Source organism: Chrysoperla carnea, chromosome 5 (genome assembly GCF_905475395.1).
Source record: "Chrysoperla carnea chromosome 5, inChrCarn1.1, whole genome shotgun sequence".
In the NCBI taxonomy this organism is placed as follows: domain Eukaryota; kingdom Metazoa; phylum Arthropoda; class Insecta; order Neuroptera; family Chrysopidae; genus Chrysoperla; species Chrysoperla carnea.
This window is the reverse complement of record NC_058341.1, coordinates 37,446,145-37,473,034: the sequence shown is the minus strand read 5'-3', so window position 1 is coordinate 37,473,034 and position 26,890 is coordinate 37,446,145. Positions and strand designations below refer to the sequence as shown.

Below are 26,890 nucleotides of genomic sequence, written 5' to 3'. Positions count from 1 at the left end.
CAACTTGCACAAATATTATTTTTCAAATGTAAATTATCATAATTATTTATTTAAATTTATGAGACAATAATATTAAATTTTCAATGTAAGTCATAAATGCAATCCATACAATTATATATGCATCCATACAATTCTTTAATTAAAGTAGTGTATCGTTACCATGGAAACGCCCCCAATAAAACTCAAACACGGTGCGAATACTATTCAAAAACCTGTTCACAATTGTAGATAAATATGGTGGGAGCGCAAATAAATACATAAGTATATAGAAAGGTAATATAATGTATCATTTACGTGCGTTTCCACCATTTATTGTTTTTAATATTTTGTCTTAAATTTTAATGTTCCGCTGAACTTAGTTTTTTCGATATATATTTATATAGATAATAGATAATAGCTTAAATACAATCTTGAAATACACGTTTCCTCTCTTTTGAGTGGTTTCGTCTTTTTGGACATAGGGCTCTCCCATTTAAGTGTTAACCTCTTCTTGAACAAAATCTTTGTTAAAAATATGTGACAAAATGATTCTCATTCACTACCCAAGGGCATTTCTACAAAGAATCATATTTATTACTACAGCCGTATTGAATTTTGAAAACTTCTCGATTTATATTTGGAAAACGGTCATTTTTTCTCTATTCATCCTGTATAAATGTTGTTTAGTCTTTACATAAAAACTTTTCTGAAAAGAGTTCAGTTTATATAGATACTTTTATGGTTTCAAAAGTACATAAATCACAATTTGTTTAATAAAACACACTTTGAATGTTTCTGCTTCTTTCATGAATTCCAAATATACAAAATAATACCATACATTGTATCTGCTCAGTACTTAAATGAAAACACTACATTTCTTTGTGAATTGCATTTATAGGCCATATAAATTTATAGTATCGGGAAAAAATTTTTTAATAATACTTTTTATTATGTAAATACATTATTTTAAAATGTATTTACCCTACAAGGATATTCAGAAGAACCAATAACCTGATTAGCGGCTTTGAATGAGCGTTAAAAAAGGCACAAGGATTATAAATTCAACAATTTATCGCCTTTTCTCAGAAAAATCTGAGATCATCTAAACTCAGCTTTTGTTCTACGATGGGGACAATCTTCCATATAATTAAAGCCCAAAAATTCAGTTTTTTGAATTTTACTCATAGTTTTAATAATATTTATAGGAAAATAACTGAGACAAGTTTGGTTCGAGCCTAGTAGTGAATTAACATTTGGTAAAGACTTAAATCAAAAATGCTTTTAAATCAAAGATTTTTTAATTAGCACCGATCAAGTCATGAATACAAATTAGCAAACCATGCCTCAGATGATTATATTTGAGGTTTATGCAAGAACTGGATTGCTCAAGAGTGGCTTAATGTTCTATAACCACTCCTAAAATTTTCTACTAGAATAATCTTGTAACGATATTAATCTACTAACTAAAAATTAGTATAATTAAGTAATAACTGAAATTCAAAATATGATATAAGCAATAAAAACTTTTTCAGTAAATACTCTGAAGTTCTGTTTATATTCAAGATGGCTACTTGTGCATATTTCAAACAAATTTATAACTTTTTAATGTGGAGTATTGGTTAAAAATAAAATGTTTAAAACACATATCAATACTGATGTTTGAATGACATTCCTTGCTGTATCAATAAATTTATTTATAGTTATAAATATAACGTATAGACTTATAATGAATACTAGAACTTATATTCAAAAAAATAGCAACTTAATAGTAATCTAGAACCGATGAGAACTAATTTTCATCCTGATCATAAATATTTAAGAATTTTTAAAACATAGAAGGAAGCTTAGAATAAGTTTCAAAATATAAAATAGGTGCATGATAGATGTTTGATCATAAATTTTCCTGCAGACATACTGCTTCGTGTTTTATTTTAGTAAGAATAAAAAAGTATAACTATTTGACAATAAGATAAAAATCAAGGAAAAATGGAAAATCAACGGATAACTCTGCAAACACATAATTACAAAGACACTATTTGTCAAAACATGGTAAACGAAACAACAGCATAAACCTACCGCGTACTTATTCCCCGAAAAAAGCCTGTCATTCGCGTACTGAACTTTTCAGAGCAAAATTTAAATCTGCATAATTTCACTTTACTTATCTCAACATAACTTTTTAATCTCATCGCCATCATTATAACCCGTGCTCAAACTAGCGTCCCTGAGCTACGTTTATTTAAAGCTTTTCATTCTTGTACAGCTTTCTATCTCTAATGCCTATTCTGCTATTATCTCTAATGCCTATGATATTGTATTATTTTACATAATTTTACTTCTTAGGAACCGGTTAATCTTTTTTTTCCTTTGGTTACACCAAAAAAGTGTAAAGGAAATTCTGATAAGAAAATCTAGCAAGTCTAGTATAAAAATATGAGTAGTATTTAGTCTTATGGATCAGGTAAATATAAATACAATTTCTATAAAAGAAACAGAGATAGTCAGAGAAAAAATATTGCTTTAGATATACTAAATGTTTATGTATATTAGTAGAGATGATAAATATTCACATATGTAGTTAGTATACAACTAAGTATATTGTTTATAGTTACCACAAGTAAAATGTTTGCGGGGGCGGATTCTCTAACCAATGAAATATATTCTAAAGGCGGCTACATATCTTTCTGCTCCACCTCAATTTTATATATTATGATTATAAAAACAATATACATATGAATTATACAGTCGATGCTTAGAACAATATTTTTTGTAAACATTCCCTAAGTATAGGTAAGTTATATATCCGAGATAAAAAATTGTAATTCAAAGTCAATGAAAGGCCGCAAATATATTGAACCTTAATAAGGCTTAAAAAAATATACTTTAAGATACAGGCAGATTTTTATGCACATTATTCTCGCTCCAGAGCCAACCCAATTCACAGACAACATTTTGTATCCCTGAGGTGGGTAGGTACTTTCTTTCTTAGAAAATTAGGTCCTTTGCGCAACCCTTTTGTCTTTTGCAGGCTTTTTGCTTATCATTTTCCGGTGCTAGTCTCATGAAATTAATTCTGTAAACATAGTACCTTAGCAGACAAAATTCTAAAAAAAAATGGATTCGACTTCTTAGTCACGCAAAAATCTCCCTGCATTCTGGTACAAACTGATTTTTTTATAGTCTGCGCTGAAACAGACGTAAACTAACCCCGTTACATGAAATATCATTATCCTACTATCTAAAAATATATGCATCCTTTAAATTTAATTTTTACCTTATTTCATTCATTTTTCGAAATTTATTAGGCAATTCATCCGGATAAATAATACACTGGATTAATGATATTCCGCTATTTAGGTGAATTCCAAATTCCTATATTTCTTTCGTAAAATATTGATACACACTGCAAAAGGTCATAAAACGCCTTTGGCAAAGCCGGACCTTATAGACATGATTTAATTAGGTATCTTTTTTTATTATACAGTCAATATTAACTTTCAATATTAAAGTCTAAAATCTTGTTGGCAAAAAGTAAAAATATTTCTTGGAGCATTCGGCTTTGATTTCGGCCGAAGGTGGTGGCGATAGCCGATTAATTCGCTTCGGCTTCAGCCAGTAATCGACATTCGATCTGACTCTATTACAAAGTGTAAATGTGCGGAATTACGTCAGGTAAAACTTTTACTAATTACTTTTCAGTTAATGTACCTAAAGCTTTCAAGCTGTTGGAGAATATTGCTTTTTATTTTCATTTTTTATTTCCCAATTTTCCATATTTCTAAAAAACTTAACCAACTTATTTTCCTCGTGACAGCAACTTTAACATGCTTTACAACCTTTCAAAGGTCTATAAGCAAATGTTCAGGTACCATAGAAAATTCCTTGACAAAAGTATATCAGTTTTGAATAAAACTAATGAAGATAATTTGCGAAGAAGTTTGCACGTCTAAATTTTCAAATCAGGTGCGAAGTGAAAGTACCAGCGGAAGACGATTGTTGTAATGGGTACAAATAACAAAAAGGGTTGAAATACTCGAATGTATGCAACTGAACACTAAAAGTTAGGCTCACAATAAAATATTCGCATAAGATTTGCAAATGGTTAAGTTCAGAAGCATAAAAAATTAAAATCAAATTTATGAATTTTCAGTCGACAGATTATCAACGGCATTTATTGATTCTAGTCAACACTGAAATCGATATATATCCTTCTTGATTAATTAATTTTAGTCAACACTGTAATCGTTTCGGCTCCTTCCAAGGATACGTGAGAAACAGAGACGATCAAAACTGCTACTATTTTACATTTATAAGACAGTTGAAAACCGGAAAAATAAAAATTATAAAATACATTAAAGTCAATACATCTTCTGTCAAATGAAAAATTTATAATTCACAATTCATTAACACATCGATCGGTCAATACGATGATAATTTGCCAACGAAAAAGCTGCACTATATCTTTTAATACCTACCTATAAACTCATATTAATTTGCGTTGACAAAACTACTGGAAAAAAAGTGAGACAACGACACAAACAAGTCACACGAAAAAAAATATCTCAAACACACTTAAATCATTTAACAACAATATAATTCTTTTAAGACACATTTATAAGCAACCTAAACATATCAGAGAGCGCACGCCCCATTTTAAGACACTTTAAACTTAACTCTATGTCATTCTAACTTAAATTCATTCTAATATTTGCGTTTTGTTTTGTGTGTATACACGCTAAGATTCCTGCAGTTTGTATGTAACGCCGGAAAATTACCTTCGGATGATATGGGGGCACTGTGTATGATGATTATAAACTGTTGAAATATACGTGAAATAATTTTTTGTACTTGTTTTGTTTCGGGTGTGAAAAATTTGAAAAGTGTGAGAATATTTTCTGTGTGTGTTGTTTTCATTATTTCCCTCAACGTAAAAATTTTTGCGGTGTATAATAATTATTGAGTGATTATGTATGTTTTTAGTTAATTTTTCTTTCGCACCTTACTAAAATATTTATTATTTTATTTTATTTTTAAGTGTTAGTTTGATAATTATTTGTTGTTAAATATTATTATGTAGATGATAGTTTAATTATTCAGATTTCATGTTCGTTGTGCAGTTTGTATACTCGATAGCAAAAAACTTGAACCGATATACTTCACTATCTTTTTCATTAAAAACAATTTACTACTTACTAAAATATTGAATATCTAGGAATTGATTCATTACCTGAAATTCGAGCATAATTTTTTTTCGGTCGAGGCTCAACAATTTGTTTCATATTTTACAAGCCTATTACATATATTTTATCTAGTAATTCATGCATATTAAATTTTAATTCTCCGGAGTTGGGCGGTATAAAGATTTGAAGACCAGAATGTCAGTTTCGAGATATTACAAGTTTATTTTTATTGAAGGTTTCTTGATCGTATTTTATACAAATAGTAAAATGTGTTGATCATATTTTATGTATTTTAGTAGGTAGATAATATGTTTCAAATTAATATATTAAAATATAATTATCAGATTTGTATCATTAATAAGGCAGTAGATAGATCTTTATGGTACGGATAAGTAATAAACTGAAAAAAAGAGTCAAGCAACTAAAAATTATTCTCTTGTAACACAATCAGGTTTAGGGCAGTTTTTTTGGCAAATAAGATTGAAAATAGGAATTTTAGTTTTTATTTTTGCGTATAGCGCTTATTAAGATGCAAAATTTTTCTATTTTGGTTTATAAATAATTTTAAATAAGTTATTTAGTTTTTACTAAAATTGAACTTCAACAAAATTGGTGAGTTTCTTGCAAGGGATCATTAATGCAAATAATAAAGAAAGGGGATTAATGCAAAAAATTTATATCTCTAAAGATCCTAAGAAAAATCGCCTTAGGGCAAGAAAACACTTGTCTTTTTGCATATATCCATTCCGTCGCAAAACATTTTACGAATTTATTTTTACCATGATCTAATTAAGCATATAATTTTACTGTGTAGATTCAAATATGAATACACTTTCCTAAGACATTTTGGAGTAAATTTTTGAAATTTAGTTCCATATTAATTCGTTAGTACCTGAAATGCAATACATATCAAATATCTATGATTTAACTACCTAAGTACCTATATAAAAGTTTTTTCTTTTTCTTGAGACCTGCAAGTTTTTAGGCTTGACTAAATTTTTGTGTAAAAGTATCAGAAATTTTTTAAATCTATTTCATTTGCAGATCATTACCTTAAAAAATTATTACGAAACTTCAAGGAAGATTCTTTAATTAAATTTTAAAAGTATGGAATAAAAATTATTATTAACAGATGCAGCGACGGATAATTAGATATGCAAAGAGACATATCTTTAATACCTCATTTATTTTTTCTATATTAATATAATTGATTTTTAAATAAAAAATTAATTTATAAATGATTCAAATAATTTTTTATAAGAGATTGTGTCTCATAAGTTAACATCTTTTGAATGAAATTCAGGAAAATATACAAAGAAAATGAATGAAAAAATTATATATTTTTAGTAATGATGTATGACTTAATCAAAAATAGAATGTTTTTATAAGCTTCTGAACTTCTTTGACAAGCTTTACCCGTAATATGCTTTAATATCCGAACAATAGTGAAAGCGTCGGTAAGTTTTAAAGTCATGAAAGTTCTATTTGTTTTCGATTAAGAAAATATAAGTATGAATTTACCTTTATCCATCTTAATTCACAAAAATTAAGCTTAGTTTATATAAGCGTATCCATTTGCGATTCCAAATTCATACATAGACCGATTTGTATGCCAGTAGGTACGCCCACACTTTTGCGAAAACATGAAAATACAATGATTGTCTTGGAAACTACAATTTCTTTCTGGAATTTTTTCCTACAGTCAAAAAAGTCACCACCAGTTTTTTACCGTATGAACAAAATCGTCCTTTTAGAATAAAAGATTAGATTACAATAGGTAGAATCAGGATTAAATAAGCTCTTTGGGAGCTTTTATTCTCTAACAATTTTCATCTATGAAACTCTTCTACCTCTTTTACTCCAAAGGTGTTTTACTTAGGAAATTCCAGGAGCTATGCGTAGACAAGACTTAATAAATGTTGTAGTTATTAATAATGGATGAAATTAACTAAGTCATTCTTCTTCTTGCTTCCTTACATTTTGTATCGTATTGCCGATGTTTGACAAACTTGGACAAATGCTGACTGAGATGATCTGCATTCATGTCATTACATAGGGTACAGATTTTTTTGGAGTTCAGAGATTGATCAGACTTTTCCATGAAGTTTTTCAATTTTCTTCCCTCAGCTAATCTTCTTATCGATTATTTTCGATCTTGTTGGTATTTATTAATATAAGGATATGTTTTTAAAAGTCTCTAGTCATCTCAAATAAAAGGGTCTTTATCTCTTTCTGACGTAAACAAAAAATGTGTATTTTGGCAACAATTATTTAAGACAATAAAGATGAGCTAAGTTAATCGAAATTTAACATAATAATTCAAAAAGATTAAAATTCATCCATTAATAAATATATTTTCCACAATTTCAAATCAGGAATACACCGACATGCGACTCAAATTATCAGAATAAGAAACTTATTATTTTACAAATAGGCTTTCATTTGAATCAAACAATATTTTAATATTTGTTCTGCTTGTCTTTTCCAGAAATGATTCGAACAACTTTGTAGGTATTCTAATAATCTTAAAAAATAGATACATTTAAAAAAGTGATAAGACTACCTAAGTTGGTGATAAATATTTTTTAAGTGTTTGAATAAATCTTAGTGAAAAAAAAAAACTTTTATCTGTAAAAATGCATCATTCGGATTATATGTCACCAACATCTGGACTCCCAATAACTACCACACAACATCAACAAGTAACTACCAATAATCTTCATCATTCTCAACAACATAGAACATTGTTACAACTAGATGAACAACATCATCAGTCGGGTCCTGGAGGTGGTCCTCCACCTATTGTTACAACATTAGTGAATAATAGTAATATTGCAGATTGTTGTTATAATACTTCTGATAATTGGAATAATTATAATCATGGAATAACACCTATGAAACAAATGGAAGGTACGTTTTACAATTTTGCCCTTTTTAAATGTTTTATAAAAATATATTTAAAACATAATTCCAAAATTATTTTTTAAACTGCAAAGTAAACTGAAAAATTAAACAAAAAACACAGATATTCCAAAGTTTTCACTTCCGTCGACAGTCCCCATTTTAAACGATCGTAATATCAAAGCAAGAGTGGGATAATATACACCTATATAAAACCCAGCCCAAAAATGGATCGGAACTTCGATTTGAGCGCCCTTCATATTAATTGTTGAGATTCCTTCAAAGAGTTGGTAGAAAATATCTGATAACGCCCTTAAATCTTTAAAAATCCGTACAACATTTATCCATTTTTTATCAGTTTTGCATTTTTTATCGTTGGTGGGTAATTATCTTATTAAAAAACTTTATGTAAATCATTAGCTAAAGGAGCATGAAAATCGTCGATGTAAACTAGAATATATAATTGTGGATATAAATATCAACAATTTTATTACTTAATATATAATATTTTTGCGAAAAAACAATGCTACTATGTTATATTTTTCGATTTAAAATTCGAAAATATACTTCAAATTGCCATACTTTTACAAAAACATTTTTGTTACGGATTCGAAACACAAAACTGACCATTTCAATTACTGTTTGAATTGCATTTAATTCAGTATGTCGTGCATTTTATTGCCTGTAAAATATTTTACAAAGTGCACTTTGAACTTTTAATGAGTTTATATTTAAATTGAAAATGATAAAAATATTTCTGATTTAAATACAAAGGCAGTCTTTCTAGTTTAATGTTCTAGCTATTTTAAATTTCACTCCCCGTTTTCATGAATAAAATTTCTGTACATCATTGTAATCCATGTACCTACTTCTATATCAAAGAAAATGGATTGTTAATGTTTGAATGAGTTTTTCATAGTCTTCTTATCAATTGGCTTTAAAAAATAAAGAATATCATTTTAATTGCATAATAAAATATGTGACTTATTCGATTATTAAACTTTGGTCATTGATTATAGTTTACAATTCTGTGTATTTTGAAAATAGGATAAAACATAGAACCAGAAAGACTTCGAAGTTGTCATAATCAAGTCAATATAAAAAAACAAATCAAGTTGATTAAGCAAAATTATTAGTTGCAAAATAATTTTTTTACACTCTAATATAAAAACTTAATTCTATTTATTCAATATAACATCATTTATTCACATATCTTATATCATTCTGTACCTTCGTATAGGTGCTTACAGCCCTCTCTCTTCATCTCTGATTTAACGTATGGTTTCTGCTTTGACAAAAAGTTTTCTATATAATTTTGTTCTCGCTTTTTTAATTTTCCTGTTAAAAATAATATTACTGCCAAAAAATTCAAAGGCTATACTTAGTGCACAGATTTTCTATCAAAATATTAACATTCGATAATTGACGAAATCACATCTTGAAATTTGTTGCTACCGCTCAACTGGCTTATTAGATAAAAGGATCCAAAATGTCAAACACCTGAAATTTGATGTAATAAAGTATACTTTGTCTACCATATATGTGTGTATGAATGTCGAAACTAGAAATTTTACATGTAAGAGAACACCCGAACACCTAGATTTTATTTTTATAAATAAATAATCTATTTCTTTATCGAATGTACACTTATGATCAAAAAAATTATGCTTTGTCGGAATTAATTTATACTATTATTCTAATTTCTCAATGTTAGCTTGGTTCTTCTCTCCTTTTTCATTCCAATACGGATGAAAGTATTTGCCTGATTTTTTTTTTTTTACATTTGGATAGAGGTATTTGGGACTGGAGAATAATGAGAGTAGTTGTTATTCCGAAAATCTCTTTAATTTGAGAAAAATGATTATTGGAACTAAAAAAGCAACCTGGAAAATCATATTAATAAATCTCAACGTACCAACGAGTTTGTGCACAGAAAGAGGATAGTTTATAGAATAACAATAATTACTTTTTACGGAGTTTGGATTTTTACGGAATTTGAACAATTTTATTATCGTTCCTCAATATTAGTTCGTAATAGAAATTTCACATTTTTCTTTGAATATCTACAGCTTCAAATCACAATTACGTGAATGTACTTTTAACATTACCGGGGCTGAAGTCGAGTGGGTTATTTTAACAGAGAAAGTTTATTTCAAACGAATTCAGATATATATTCAGGTTATTGCAGCTCTCGGAAATGAATTTCACATAATTTCAATAATTTTTAACTCAAGAGTACGCCTATATTAGAAAATTTAAGAAATTATTTTCTTTTTATATAAAACAAAATTTACATGTGCGCAATTAGTGTAATGGTGAATTTTATTTTATTTTCAATGACAATAGAATACAGAATATGTAGCCAGAGAATTCAAATCTTTCGAAGTTTAAATACAAACGCCAATGTTAACAAACAGAAAAAAAAAACTCTCATACAAATGTTGAATGCAAATTATATAGACAATATGCACATAGGTATCAAAAATACACTCGCGTAGATAATAATTGAAGCAGTTATTTTAGAATCGCAGATAAGTCTAAATATTATAGCGTCTGTCCGGTGGAATACATATAAACCATAAAACCCTTTGAGATATTTGAAGAAGGAAGGCAGTACTTCTTGAATCATAAAAAACTTTTCAAAAAAAAAAAGAAGAAATTTGAAATCGTAGTTTTTGATTTCTTGATTGGAATTCCGAAAAATCGTCAAATAATGGCCAAGAATTTCAGTCATCACATAGCAATAGCTGGGTAGTGGTACAGGAATTTAATTTATCACCCGCAAAGTCATATTTTCTTCCTTCGCCTCACTGTGGCATCACCGGAAGTAATTGAGGTCCTTTGCTAGGTCCAAATCAATATTTTTATACATATCTCATCCATTTAGATTTCTTGTTTTTGGTTTAAAATTCCTCTTGATATAGTGATTCGCAATGATAGATAACCTGATCGGGATGTAATCTTGGTGATAATTTGTTCCTAAAGTTGGTCGATTTTAACTCGTAGGCAAGATATCTTGAAAGTCTAAATAGGAAATTGAATAAAATAACAAAGCCCCCTGTAAAATAACGAAGACTTTCAAGCATTTCACCATTATTCAGATCGCGCCTAGAGAAGGTTTGTAAATTAAAATTACGTGTATTTACAATCGAGAAATGCCGAGATTTTTCAGGACGAAAAATGACAGACCTTAAATAAATCATCATTAAATCATTAAACATCACTACATAGTATAAAACAAAGTCGCTTTCTCTGTCCCTATGCCCCTTTGTATGCTTAAATCTTTGAAACTACGCAACGGATTTTGATGCAGTTTTTTTTAATAGATAGAGTGATTCAAGAGGAAGGTTTATATGTATAATAACATCCATTAAGTAGTGGGGAAGTACTGCTACTTTTGAGGTTTCTAATGTGATGTCGTAAATAATTACATTTTTCATTAACATGTTTGTATTGTCTAATGACAAGAAAGCTGTGAACGTTGTTTATAAAGACATTCTGTAATATGTTGTAAAAATAAAATAAATAGTTAAAAATGTAAAAAGTTTTTCTGTAGTGTATTTAGTATCAGCATTGCACCCGTGCGAAGCCGGGGCGGGTCGCTAGTTAATGTATATATCAATAAGCTAAAATGAAAGCTTATCACAACGAAATAATGAATCATAAATTTTGATTTGGAAAATTACGTAAATCTTTCTTCTTTACGGCTTTGTGCTTATGATTGTAATCAGTCAGTTAGATTGCTCAATATTTTTTATCTTAATTGTACATATCTTATTGCGTTAGAGTTTAGTAATAGCCTGTCAATACTTTAAATATCACTCGTTTGTTTCATTAACAAAAATTGATACAAATATTAATTGACGAATAGTGAATGTGGACTAAGTACAAAGGAAATATTATTTGACACTTGGCATGAAATGGAAAAACGAATTTCACAAAATCATAGTGGGGAACATTCAAAACGTTATTTCACTATATATATTGTAATAATAAATTATAATATTCTACCAACATATTCTAATTTTTTTTTTTTAACTTATTAACAGTGTTTTCGCTACAGCTTCGCTTATCTGATCTGTAGAATGGCAAAAAATCCATCAAAATTCTATAAATAAACTTCGTTTAGTTCCAAAGATTGTTATTATCCTTCTTTCGAAATTCCAATCGCATTCGAATAATATCTATGTGTGAAGTCTATGACGACATCGCGGACGGCGCATGGACAATATAGAAATTTTCCCATTATCCCAATCTAAAATGTTAAATTTTTAGACGGCTGTAAAAGTAAGAATAGAAAGCCACAAAGAATCAACTTGTATATACAATAAAAGAAATATATTCTGTTTGTAATCACATATAATTGATGAACACTTTACATGAATAAATTTACGAGGCGGTTTTAGACACTGTTGTAAATCTTAAGTTGGAATGTAGTGACAAGACAGCGGACTCTATTTCTTAATCACACCTCTATTTGTAACATAAAATTACACATTAAAAAAAATCTTACTAAAAACATACACTGTTTCAATATACTGTACATTTTATCGAATTTCCTCTTCAAGAAAAATCAGCTATTGATTTTGTATCGATAATGGAAATTTTCACATTCTTGTATGACCTTTTTCCTCCATATGTGACTCTATATTCATGACAAAAATTATTGTCCAATCGGAATGAAATATTCAAACTGCTTGATATAAGAAAGGGTAAAATTCGTTAACGGACTAAACCAGAGTGATACAACGATTAGAGAGCATTTCAAATGAAATTTTTTAAGTGTAAACTTCTATAGGCGCGTTATACGATTTTTGGTAGGGTAAAATCTTATGGATTTAACAGAGGTAAAGTGGCCTAATGGCAGAGCAGTGGACTCCGACTCCGACACATATTTACAACAAATCTACTAATTTTTCCTCCTCTGTTTTAAATTTTGTGCTTAAAATGGAATTTGCTTAGTTTACGCAGCTCCTGGTTGTTAAATATTTTGTTACGTTACATTAATATACGAAGAATACAAATAACACATACGAAAGCAAATATATATTCTTCCATCCACAAATTAACTGAATGTGACACCGTAAAAAATAATTGAAAGTTGTTACTTACTATTTTGTACAATTCAGAAATTAATAAATTCACTTCTAGACACATTTATCATTTAAAATTTGAGATTAAATTTATTATGAAATTGTGTAGTCTATAAATTAATTTCTTGATAGAAAATTATTACATTCGTCATGAAAATTGATGGTTTGAAGATGCCCAAGAAAAATTATATGATCGATTTAAAATTTTGTCAGGCACAGAGAATCTAGGATACTTGAATTAAATAATAGTCAAATTTCGTTGTTATAAACATTAATCGTTATCAAAGATGTGTACATTTTTCTATTAAAGTGAAACGTATGTGTTACATGCACATGCCGGTCATTGATTTAGTTCCAATGAAGCTATAACCGATATTTAAGGCAATAAGGTAGAAAATTTAGTTTATAAAGTTCAAAACAGCATTACGATGGAGTATTTTATAACTGAAAATGCGTGCTTTTACATGCATTGATCGTAAAAAGCCTATATATGTGCTTATAATTCCACTGATTATTGACCGCTTTAGCCGATATGTCGTTATAGCCAATGGCGTTATAGGCAATATATTCAGGTATGTGTTTATATACGGATTCAGGCAGTACCTTTTTTTTTCTGTCTTTATAAACGGTTCTTGATTATAACCGATGGTGTTATAATGGATTTTGACTGTAGAATGGAAAGAGTTATGGTACGTCAAAACAACAGTGACAACAATCTTTTTTTTTGCCGTAAATGTGATATTTTCTTAGTTAACGGTTTAAAAAATTGAGCTATTGTTATTAAAATTCCTTGATCGCTGAGCTGGTATTTTTAATTTGCTGCTACATGGTGATATTAGACACAAGCTAAGTTTTGTACAATTCGAATAATATCATGAACTTAGTTAAAAAATTATTGATTTAACTATTATCGATCATAATCATCACGAATTATTTTGTACTGTATACGGATGGATGATGGGCTGGATGATGCCGAGATACAATTTCAATCTCATGCTTTTGGTTCTTTCTTTAGATTTAAGGACTAAAGATTTGTTCACAGTCACTAAAATAGATTATATCTCTAGCAAAAATATTCTGCGTACTTTAAACTGAAATGACTTCATTGTAGTTGAAATACCAAAATCGATCTAGAAAAGACAATATGAAATTGTTTGCACATTCCTAGAGGTATCCCTAATAAAAACATTTGATAAAATTCTAAAATGTCGATCGTAAGTGCATAAAACCCGACTTTGTTCATGTGAAAAATTGAGAGTATCTATTTTTTTTCAGCATGCTTGCAAACAGCAGGTGCAGATCGGCGTGAATATTCACCATTGGCTCATGCAGATTCATTATCGGCTGGATCTGAAAGTGATGGTGATAATAATAATGGACCAACATCACGTAATAAATCTCATTGTCGAAATTCCTCATCAAATAATAATTCAACAAATAACAACACAACAAATCAAGTCCATCCAGCATTAAGTCAAACCAATGCATCATTAGAAATGAAACCATTATGGGATGAATTTAATGAATTGGGTACTGAAATGATTGTAACAAAAGCTGGTCGACGTATGTTTCCAACATTTCAAGTTCGATTATTTGGCTTAGATCCACATGCTGATTATATGTTAATGATGGATTTTGTGCCGTTGGATGATAAACGCTATCGATATTCGTTTCACAGGTACTTTTTTTTTTATTCCCTTACTACCTTCAATACTTCATTGAATTAAATTCAAGAAGGCAAATTTATTGCCACCAAATTGGTAAATAGCATTTACTCTCTGATTTGTGTTTTTATTACAATCGATATCACGTGGCTAATTAATGATGACCGCACGAATATACCTTATTATTATCTTTTTCGAATGCAAGATTAGTTCTTTCTTATTAGCAAAAAATTTCAATAAAATTTATGCTTCCGTTTTGAAAAATGCGCTGTCCTAGTCTTTTAGGCAGAGAATTCAAACTTGATACTCCAAGAAAACGAGGCTTAAACCTCTAAATTCCTTCCTATAGCTCCGATTGGCCTGATTGACCTTTGTGATTAAGCTTTGCTTACTCTCTAGATCAAAAGTTAAATGGTGCCTCGTGGTGCTTTTTCCCAAGGGGTGGTAGCAGCCCCTTTTAGAGGGTGTAAGAATGTATGTTGAAAATGCCAAGGGGAATTGATAGACCGATGAAAACTTAGTAAAAAGTGTCATTAAAATGAGTTAAATAAAAGGAATGCCATTTGATTTTACAGTTCTAGTTGGGTTGTGGCAGGAAAAGCAGATCCAGTATCTCCACCGAGAATACATGTTCATCCTGACAGTCCAGCACCAGGTGGTCATTGGATGAAACAACCATTATCATTTGACAAATTAAAATTAACAAATAATCAATTGGATGATAATGGACATGTAAGTATATTTTATTACAAAATCGTTTTTCAAATTAAAAAAGTACCTACCTTCACTTAAAAAATTGAAAAATCGTGTAAAGTATGAATGGGAAAGTTAAAAGCAAGTACCAAATTACAAACTTCGAATAGTCAATTCTTAAGAGACAGGTATCATGGAGACTAATTCGTAGTTGTTTTCATAGAATTAACTAAAATTAATTGTCATTAGGTATTATTATAATCTAAGAAATAAAGAAATAAAATTTTCCTCTCTATTTCAGATAATTTTAAATTCTATGCATCGATACCAGCCTAGATTTCATGTTGTGTATCTACCGCCGAAAGGAACACCTCAAATTGAAGGCGGTCCTGATAACTTCAAAACGTTTGTGTTTCCTGAAACAGCATTTACGGCTGTTACTGCATACCAGAATCATCGGGTAAATAAATTATAAATCATATATATTTCATAAATATTTATTATTATTTAACCTTTAATTACTCACCATAGCTCACTTGTAATTTTTCGAACATTTCTTAAAATTCAAAAATTTTATCCGGCAAATTGTATCGGTTCTGTCTTGACAAAATTATAGTGAACCGCATGTAGAAACTTCGAAAATCGTGTACTTAATGCACAGAATAGATCGGCAGCTGTAAGATAGATTTTTTTTGAGGGAAGGTCGGAACCTCCATTACGGGATCCTCGGAAGTTGCCCAGAGAAACTAAGTGGAAAAGAGGGGCATGCACGTGAGCACTTAAAGGTTAAAATAGAAAAAAATGTAAATTCATACTTTTTTATATAATTTTAGAGCCGACTAAAAAAATTTGTTTAATTTTTTGAAAGTGTTTATTTTGATAGTACTTTTTATATAAAAATAATTAAATAAAAAAATATATTTTAACGAAAAAATAATCTGATAGAATGTTTATTTATCTTATATTTGAGACATATGGGAATAAAGTTTCTCTTCTTCTTAAATGTATCTCATTTGCTGATTTAATTTATGGAATGTTATTATATTTTTTTGGCTTTTTATTTCTTTATTATACAATTGATATTTTATTTCTTGAATAATAAAATTTTCTATTTTTTAATAATGCTGTTTTAGATTACACAATTGAAAATTGCAAGTAATCCATTTGCAAAAGGATTTCGTGATTGTGATCCTGATGACTGGTGAGTTTTTAATTTTTTCTAATAATTTTTTTTCTATTTAGGTTAAAAATAAAAACAACTAAAAAAGATTTTAAGAAAACCTATTTCCAGGCAAGTACATTTTGTATGTATGGTTATAGTTCCCCGATTTTTAAATAAGTTTCATTGGCCATGCCAATGCACGGAAAGCGTTTACCCTTTGGTATAAATAGAAAATTGAAAATTTAAAAATTAAATTTGATTATCCGTTGTCATAAATGAAAATTTAAATCGGTGAAAAAGTCATTTCTTGAAAATTTACAAACTAAAGTCCTCCATTTGAAGTCAAACTTTTTAGACCTTATTTACTGTTCAACTTTGAACGAATTCATCGTACATGAAAAAGTAATGAATTATAAGCATTGGAGTTAAAAGGGCATAAAGTAAAATAAATTTAATGTGTTCATAATACAACTGGTATGAAGTACCTATGTCTAAACAGCAACATTTTTAACATTACTTGTATGCCAAGGAATGCGCTTGACATAAACATACATATATTTTTATATAATGAGTGTATTAGAGGGGTGTTTAAAAAAAACCCGCTTGGATCTAAATTAATATAAACGCCATAATCGGTTATTCTTTTACGCTTCTAGAAAGTATGACATTTTGTTACAAATTGTTGCAAAACAAGGGCAAATAACAGAAAACTTTTACTCTACTCATTAAACAACTTTGTTATAAATTTTCATTCTTATCATTTTTGTCTAGGAATCCTTTTAAAAGCTTGGATACTTAGAGACAACAATTGAGAAGTTTTGAATATAATTTTGAATAAAATTTTGAATTTTACCGTCAATATAAACCAAAACTTATTTACAATACTGTATGGAATCAAATACATTAACCATAATGTATAGAGAAGTTTTCTTGAAGTTAAAACCAAATTTTACAAAAATGATAAGAATATCATACCAAAAATTTCTACCTATCATTTCTAAAACTTCCACGTAAATAACACTCTTTAGATTAGACTCAATGATTGTGAAAAACATGAAATTTTTTTAACAACCTTGTGAACTGATAAAAATTTGTCAATAAATTTGGTTATATCTGTCTGAAATTTTTAAACACCCTGTAGATATCTACATATTCTGTTTATTCAGTGTGTACTTCACAAATTTAAATTATGAGATACGTATGTGATCGTCCTTAACTAATGATCATTTGTAATTTTAATACTGATATGCGCATACACTATTTAAAAAAAAGATAAATGGGAATAAATTCTTTTTAGCTATTAATTTTAACAAAAATTCCATTAAGTGTGAGCAAGTTAAATCTCATATCCTATCGCATAAAGGTTCTTCAATCAAGAAAATAAATGTTTTTCAAACCATTATTCTTTTATACTTTAAAATTAAATTATTTCGGAGGAGCCAAGCTTTTTAATCTTTTCATGTAGGTATGTAATTTGTTTCTCAATATTCTTAAATATCAATAAGATTTTTTTAAATTTTAGCTATTGTTTTAAGACATTTTATTTAAAATAATTTCATACAAATGATTAAAATAAAATTATACTCTACGGATTCCTAAAAAATCTCTACGTTTGGCATTCAAGTTACTTATAATACATCGTTTTAATAGACATAAATTTTTTTATCAGGCAAATTTATAGTTAATATTTATAAACTGTGAATTTCCAAGATCATTTTTCACTTCATTGGAATGAAAAAAGTATTACGACCTTTTACTTTAATCACTTTTATGAAAAGTATATCCATTAACTTTAGTTTTTGATTTAAAGATTTAGATGGTATTCCTTATTAAATAAAGGTGATATTTATTGTATTTAGTTCCGATATTATAAATACACAACTTAGATGATATCTTCACTGCCTCCACAACCGTTTGTATGGTGATAACTTGAAAAATCTTAATCTTTACTTACTTTGGTGGTGGCAAATAAATTCTTTCAAAAATTATGTTAAAATAACTATGTGACCACCTTCTATAGGTGCGTTTGTCGATTTGTAATATATATGTATAATAAATAATATTTGGTATAGGGAAAATTCTTGTAGTTTCGCATCAGCAACATGCTATAATATAGTTACAGATTTAACACCATAATCTAGGAAACTTAAACTTTTTTTAAATCGAAAATTAACTATTAACTAAGTGATTCTGATGTTTGGTAACTAATGATTAATGTTCATAGAATTATGAAATTTTAATTATTCGCCTAAAATTGACCGCAAATTAAAAAAAAGAGAAACACGGTTTTTCTAAAATATTACTTTCGGTTTTGTCACTTCCGTCGACAGTACCCATGACTGACTGACAGTCTTTTTAAATACAAGTTGCTGCCAATATCATTCAAATTCTGGAATAATAAGTTTAGTTAGGGGTTATTATTGGGTTACATAAATATAAATTAGAATAATAACCCGTTATAAATGTTTTGGTAAAAATTCTAGAATAACTATTGTGTCTTTTTGTGGACATGAATGAGTAATACGTTTGAATGACTTTTCTATCTTTGGAATTCTTAAACGACCTCTTATTTTATAGCTTTGCATTGTCAACTTAGTATGCACAAGAAAAACATTTTTCTGTTTCTAAAAAATAAAAAATAAAATGACTGCTAATACAAAATAAAATTTTTAAATATAAAATAATTACAGAAAAAGCAATGCTGTCGAAAGACAAAAATGAGTTTTTAACCCAGATATATATTTTTAAAATAAAAATAGAACGAATCCATTATATTATTATATTTTTATTTTTACTTGACAAACAATTTTCAAAACAAATTTTTGTAAATTATGAATGAACATCAGAATTACTTCAAAGTCATAAATTAAATCGTGATTATTATTATGATATAAAAAAAATTTATGTGACGTTATGGTTTTAATATAATTGATACAATATTTTACACAAAATAATAACTTTAATAACTTTACAACTAATACAGGGTGTTGTCTCACATATTACGTATTTTGTTTCTAATGAAAACATAAATGTGATTTATACAATGGGTTTAATTTTTCCTTTCATCAAAATTTACTTTTTTTATGATTCTTATCTACTGCTTGTTTTATTGACTGGGTCAGGGGTGATGAGCTCTCAGGTATCAACGTGCCATTATTTCTAAAAAAATGTTTAATGAAGTCATAGACAAAATGTTTCATGAGGTCAAATAATTTTCAAAAACTGTATCTCTCTTGAAAAGGTTTTCCATGCCGAACAATGACGACATTTGCAGCCGGGTAACTGACCGCGCTATGACACGTCGCGTCGACTGTTTATTTCTGCCTTTCATTGCACTCTTGCAGGTAATTCCTTTTGCTTTCTCTGGTTTGCATATTTGACTTACGATTTGTGATTTATTTCAAAATGCCGTTTTACAGACTATGTTTTACATATTACTGTTCCAGAAAAAAAAGTCACCGCTTTGTCGTCTTTACTAACCGTGCCATATTTCTCAGTCCACCAAGTTTTTCTGAACTAGCCTTTAATAATAGTCATAAATAACACAAATCAGCTTTAAAATACAGGTGTGTCAAGGAAATTGACTATAATGCCATGCGTAAATAAGCGAAATTGACTATAAACTATGCAACATTAGCAATCGTAGTCAACAACATTCGTAGTTCGTCGGATCTCTCGCGTTCCTATGTAATATAATACTTCAAAGTCAATATTGTGATCGGTGGCGTGCCCAAAATATTGTGTCGCGTGGCATTGGTTCGCCATCCCTAGACTCGGGGTTAAGAATACTTCTTTTGTCTTCCTTGTACTAAGTGGCATGCAGTCCCAGGAAAAATACTCGTACAGACATGGTCGTATAGGGAACATTAATTGCAGCGTCTGTGAAGTGCCTGTGTTGTTGATCATAGATGTATAGCCCGTCAGATTCAAGGTACATGATGGGGTTGTATTTCAAAACTTCACCTACTCTACTTTCTTGATTAAATTTGAAGTTATTACCCTTTTCTTGTCTATTATAAGTGTAGTAATTTATGAATGACCCCCTATGTTCTACATTCAAGAATTATTAGATTTGTAACTATCCACAATTTATGAATAATAATGGCATTACTTACAAGAATGTGGTCTCTGTTGAGCGTACTATGAGATAGCTAATCTTTTTCTAAAACTGATATATTTATTTTAAAAGTATGGTTACACTTTGTTTTATTTGAAATGTTTATTGCTACAATAATACTAAAATATTTTATTTTTCAAGTAAATTGTTTTGGCATATAGGAAGAATATTTTAAATATTTTCGGTATAGGTAGGTACTGTATTAATCTATCATGGTGTATGTATATCACGAATAATTCCGTAAATTCTATCTTAACATTTAATCCTAAAAATTGACTGTAAATGAAAGGGGCTTTATTGATTTGAACAATATCTTTACAAACCTATAATTTACATTATTATCTTCCTATACAGTCACTTAATAGTGTTTATCACTTTCAGACTTGAATTTCTCAAAAAAATTATTTTAATCTTATATTTTTTCGAGTTTTATAAGCATGAGTTGTCGAACTGTCTCTGATGAAACTATGAATGAACTACAGTGGACCTTCTAAGGCGCACAAAATTTTTTGACGTATAACCTACAGAAAACTGATTAAATTCAAACATTTCGAAAGATATAATAAGATATGATAAGTTAAATAATTATTATAGAAAAAGTGAGCATTATTATATCTTTGAAACTATATGAATCAACGAGAGAATTTCATGAGCCCTAATCAGAGAATATGGTCCAGTCATTTGACTTTATCGTCACTTCTGTATTTTCAAAATTCACTTTTGACTGTATTTTTAATATTAGGTAAATCAAATTAGTTTATACAATTTTTACCAGGAATACTAAGAGTTCAGTTTATTAGAAGTTCTCCATGAATCAATCTGAATTATGTTTATATCTTCACATTTTAGTGCTTATATCATGTTGTTTGATTACTTTTAATAGTTTGGGCGTTAATTTAAACAGAAATAAAAACTGAAAATTTTATAATTTATATCATACTTTCTTTCTATTACATTACACAGCAATAACTTTATTTCAATACTTTGTATATAATTTTGATCGAGCGGAGTTTAGGCGGGCTTAGTGTTAATTCTATTTGAGAATATGATACTATTTATATTTGAAATCCGCAATTTTTTTTTTTACATTTAAATCAAATATTTTTACATATAAAAAAAACTGTAAATTCTAAAACTCTCGATGTGTTTTTGCGGCTTGAAGTTCTAAAAGTAGGTTGGTTTTTAAAAGTCCCTTCACCGCAATAAATTCGAAAACAATTGGAAAAAATTAGTTTACAAAAAAATTACAGTAGCACCACGGTAATCCGACCCGTCATTACTATTTACCTATAACAATAATACAAGAAAACTTCGCACCTAAAGTGAGAAAATGGTATAAATCTTATAATTTGGATATGTAATTTGTCGGATTACAGGATACTGTTTTTCCGGACTACTAAGGGTTATTGGCAGTATGTTTTTGAAATGCTCCCCTAATTCAAAGACCATTAAGCTTCTAGGATCAATAGGCTTCATTAAAATAAAATATGTTTTTAATTTTAAAAATTTAAAATTTAAAAAATGGGTTTTGACCTGACGAACTTTTGTGTGACGAGCGGGCACCATAAACACAAGATCATGTCCTCGATGAGTATACTAATAATATTTCAAGATTTTAAATAAAAAAAGATCCCATCGTTGTTTTTGGCCAAGCTTTCTTCCACCGAAGATGCAAATACGTAATATAGTTCCAAAATATTTTTGTTTCTCAACTTCTTCAGTGCTTTTTAGTGAGAATATAATTTGAAAAACAAATTCATTTGTCTAAGCTCTACCCGCTCAGTAAAAATCATGATTTGAACTATGAATAATGTTAAATGAAAGGTGTTTGCCATTTAAAATGACACACGGCGTTATGTTAGTTGTAAAAAAAATGTAAACATATGTGGATTTTGACTTCGATATGTTAAAAATACAGTATTCATCGTGTTTAACGTGCATGCTATGTATATCTGCTCTAATCGGTAAAGCACTTAAAACAATTTATATAAGAACCCTTTACAAAAAGATTGCTTACATGTCAAAATAAATAGATGACTTCATATGAATGTGAATTCCTTCAGGGACGGTCTAAAAGCCTTGACTAGATGTGTAGCAAAACAGAATTATCATTTATTGAATATTTTTTATTAATATGAACTTAAAATTCGGGAAGATCTAGTTCAATTTCCCATTAAATAAATATTTTTTTAGGAAATTTACTACAATTGATCCGAGAAATTGATATTCTTTTGAGATTTTGAAAGATATCTCGGAGATGCAAATAAACCCAATTTTTGTTGGTTCAAATCCTACTGCACTGATAACCTAGTGCACTTAAAACATTTGTTCGACTATTTGACATTTTGATAAGGAATATCTCTTAGACATAATCGAAAAAGTCTCAGCAAACATAAATCGGATTCATTTTACAATGGGTCGAGTATTTTCTATGGTATCGACCGAATCCTGTATGAAACGTTTTAGATTAAAGGTATTTTCGGTAGTAGGTACCAATATCGGAAACAATTCTTCAAGTCGTCAAATATGCTGATCGAATTTTTATGTTTTTGGATAATCGTACTTAGAGTCATATTTTATTTAAATATAAGCCAAGAAGTTTCCTGGAATCAACCCGAAAAATTTTGCACTTCAAATTGCACCCAATCCTTTTACTTTTACCGAAATCGGAGAAAAAAACATTTGGTCGATCTTTTACCATTTCTCAAGCGACAAAATGTCTTCAACAAGTTTTTGTTTCAAAGTTTGATAAAACTCGGTACATAAAGTTACTTTGACCGCCCCAAAATAAAATACAAAAAATCAAATTTATTTGACTATAATCGACTGAATCCTAAAATTTGGCGAGATTTTTGGCCGAATATCTACTTTTTTTAAATCAAAAGCGATTTATGGTAAAAAATTACCACTTATTTCCAATAACAGATAAAAAAAAGTGACATAAAAATGTGTAAATTGTTTTAAAAAAATTGATCATTTAATTTTTTTACTATGGTCGTAGATAATTTACTTTTCCATCATGCATATAACCTTTTTCAATTTTTATTTGCATTGCATTATTACAAACATATTTTTGAAATTCAAAAATCTTTTTAGAAGCGTAATGTAACTATTTTCAAAAATAACTACAATAATTTCATTTTTAATATCTTAATTTAACTTGTTTGTAAAACATACAAAGTTTATAATACAGTATTCAGTAAAATAATTTCTGTTTTACATTCCATTAATACCAATGAAGCCAGTACATTTTTTGTAATTATTTGCAACACGTCATTAAGAATTTGTGCAGGCTAAGCAGGTACTTAGATAATCTTAAAACACTTAGAAAGGTCCTTATTAATTGAGCTACGCGTTTTAAGTACTTGTTCCAGTTTAAAATTTATAAAAAATTCGTTTTTTACTCATTTTAACATAAGTTTAAAAGGAAATGAAAATATCATTTTTGGCAACAGTTTAAAGTCATTTTATTGAATGCTGGACAAAAAATTTTTGTATTTGTTAATTACTTATCTTCGGAATAATTAACTAAACGAGTAAAAGTATACACTAATCTTAAAATCATTGCGTAATTTAAAATTTTTCAGACCACGTACTTAGTACGGTTATTTTAAAACGTCTAATTTTCTTACCCAATTACTCGCATATAGGCTGCTGTTTTCGTTTATCAGAAAAACAAGTGCAAAATCCTTCGCACAATCTTTTATTTGTACCTATATAACTGGCTACGTACAATCTTTATGACAAATGTTGCCTAATTAATTTAAAAAAAATTTAAATTTCAATTAAAAATTTGTAAATAGTTTTTGTATCACTCATCAGTTTCCAATCGAAGTCAAACTTCGCACGCAGCTGTGATATGAAAAAATGAAATGGTACATCTCTTATCTGTACATATAAAGAATTTCGAAGAAGCACAAAAATTTAAATAAAACTTATAAAAGTATAAACTTTTATTGTACTTGAATGAAGAAAATAATTACTTCTATGAGTCACTTACATGACTATTAGTAAAAGGTAATGGAGTTCAATTTAAAAAATTAAAAACGATTTGAAGCACCTCAAGCTTTTACTAACAGTCATGCATGAATGAATCATGGAAATTATTATTTTCTACTTATTTTCTACAATAAAAGCTCGTTCTTTAAAAAGAATTTTAATTTAAAACTAAAAAAGGTGATGCAAATATGGTAAAAGCGATGGGAAAATCATGCTTACGCTAAAAATGCATTGTAATATGATTTACATATGGTAGGATTTAGATATCTGATTTACAAAATGACTAGCCATCTTTGGTGGTTCCCCATATTTCATTTAGAATGACGTCACTTAGCTTTCCACGTATTATCACCCCAAACTTAACAAGTATGCAAAATTTTAGCTCGATCGATTGAGGATAATTGCTTTAAAATTCAGTTGGAAATAAATAAAAGCTTGTAAAATGTACCAGATCTTCTTTACAATCTTTTATAAAATAAGTAGAAAATAAAATTTCCTCCGAGATACAATTTTAAAGAAAATCTCAATTCATCTCATATTTAATTTTTGTTACAGTGGTACAGAAGTCATGAATCATTTACAACTGGGAAATGCACAAGGTCAACGAACACGAAGTTCAAGCCGTAATAACAATAGTACACCGAACAATAACAATAATCTTAAAGGTAAGTGCTTTTTATTTAAGTCGCCATTTTAAAAAACCATGTACCTTTATAGGCGGAGTTTTTGTTAATTTATTTATTAAATAAAAGTCATATTTACTTTAAAAATATAAAGATGTTTGTTTGATGTTTATCTGGATAATTTCACCTGGCGGTACCTACACAACGCATCATCAAATATTACATCGTTGCAGTATACCATCAAATGAATATATTTTTGTATAAACACATGTAGATTGTGTTTAGATAAAATTAACCAATCAAAAAACATATGTGTGGATCTGTTCACTAATTTCTTTTTAATTTATCTAAATCTTCAATCATGAAATGGTTACTTTGGAATTCAATAAGACTGAAATATTTTTTTTTTTTCAAAGTTTTCTGTGTTTAATAAAAAAAACACGGAAAGGACTCCACAATATTAGACAGGAAAATGGCTATCTATGAAACTTTTTCTAACCGACCCTAAAATGCTCTTCAGATCGTTCGGATCAAAAACAAGCTACGGACAATCACAGCTACATATACATTATAGTTATATAGCCTGTAAGTCGAAAACTATTAGTTAAAAATTTATAAATATTCCGTGAATTTTTCATAAATAAAGCCCCCAGGGACTCTTCTATTAATATTTTTAACAAAATATTATTTTTTCTTTCAGATGGAAATCATTCACCAACTACAATACCTCCTGCAACCATTTCAACTCAATCATCCTCAACAGTTACATCCATGCTAACCGAATCCTCATCGCTAGTATCTCCGTTAACTCCTAGTGTAGTAAGTTCATTGGGTCATCATCATAGCTCCCCAAATTTATTACCAATTGGTCAACCATATTCAGGGGAATTATGTAATTATGGTCCAATTTATCATCCACACAATATATTACATAATTATAATCCTGCTTATCCGAATGAGAAATCATTACGAGCACCAAATAGTGCATTTAGTCGAACAGGGCCAAATGTTTATTCAAATTCACCAAATTATCAAAGTTTTTATACCAGTAATATGACACAAAGTCAAGCAGCTACAAATCATCATCATTTACGACAAAATTTACATACATCAGGTGGAATTCCAACAAATATTACGACGGCAGGAATTTATCATGGTCATGATTTTACACAACGATAAAATCGTGATTTTTTTTTTGTAGAACTATTAATTATATAATAATATTTAACAATATAATTATTGAGTACCAATTGTAAGGAAAATTTTACAATCTCGTATCAAAAATCGTCAATATTACTTACTAGCCCTGGAGCCCGTGTAGGTAAAACTGCACTTACACCGCGGATTTCGAAATTTCGGATGTGAATCGATACTATTTAACTATAGATACAAAATGGGCTGGTTATGCCAGGGTTTATCTAGGCAGACTTTTTCTTATTATTTACTGGTGTTAAAGATATTTTGGTCAAGTTTTGAGCT

At 28.8% G+C, this 26,890-nt stretch overlaps 1 protein-coding gene across 1 annotated transcript; it reads left to right on the top strand.

The window, feature by feature from the left end:
• The first annotated feature begins 7,803 nt into the window (after positions 1-7,803).
• Positions 7,804-26,590, top strand: LOC123301159 (T-box transcription factor TBX1-like). Its single transcript, XM_044883891.1, has 7 exons — positions 7,804-8,069; positions 14,429-14,831; positions 15,393-15,549; positions 15,812-15,970; positions 16,644-16,711; positions 25,344-25,453; positions 26,112-26,590. Exons 1-7 carry the CDS (start codon positions 7,814-7,816, stop codon positions 26,588-26,590), a joined length of 1,632 nt encoding a protein of 543 aa, XP_044739826.1. The 5' UTR covers positions 7,804-7,813.
• Positions 26,591-26,890: the final 300 nt, after the last annotated feature.

Bases quoted from the DNA above. Each gene is read 5' to 3' on its own strand.
- LOC123301159 (XM_044883891.1), top strand. From the start codon at position 7,814: ATGTCACCAACATCTGGACTCCCAATAACTACCACACAACATCAACAA. The intron at 8,070-14,428 runs GTACGTTTTACA...ATTTTTTTTCAG, and splicing joins ACCTATGAAACAAATGGAAG to CATGCTTGCAAACAGCAGGT. The intron at 15,550-15,811 runs GTAAGTATATTT...TCTCTATTTCAG, and splicing joins AATTGGATGATAATGGACAT to ATAATTTTAAATTCTATGCA.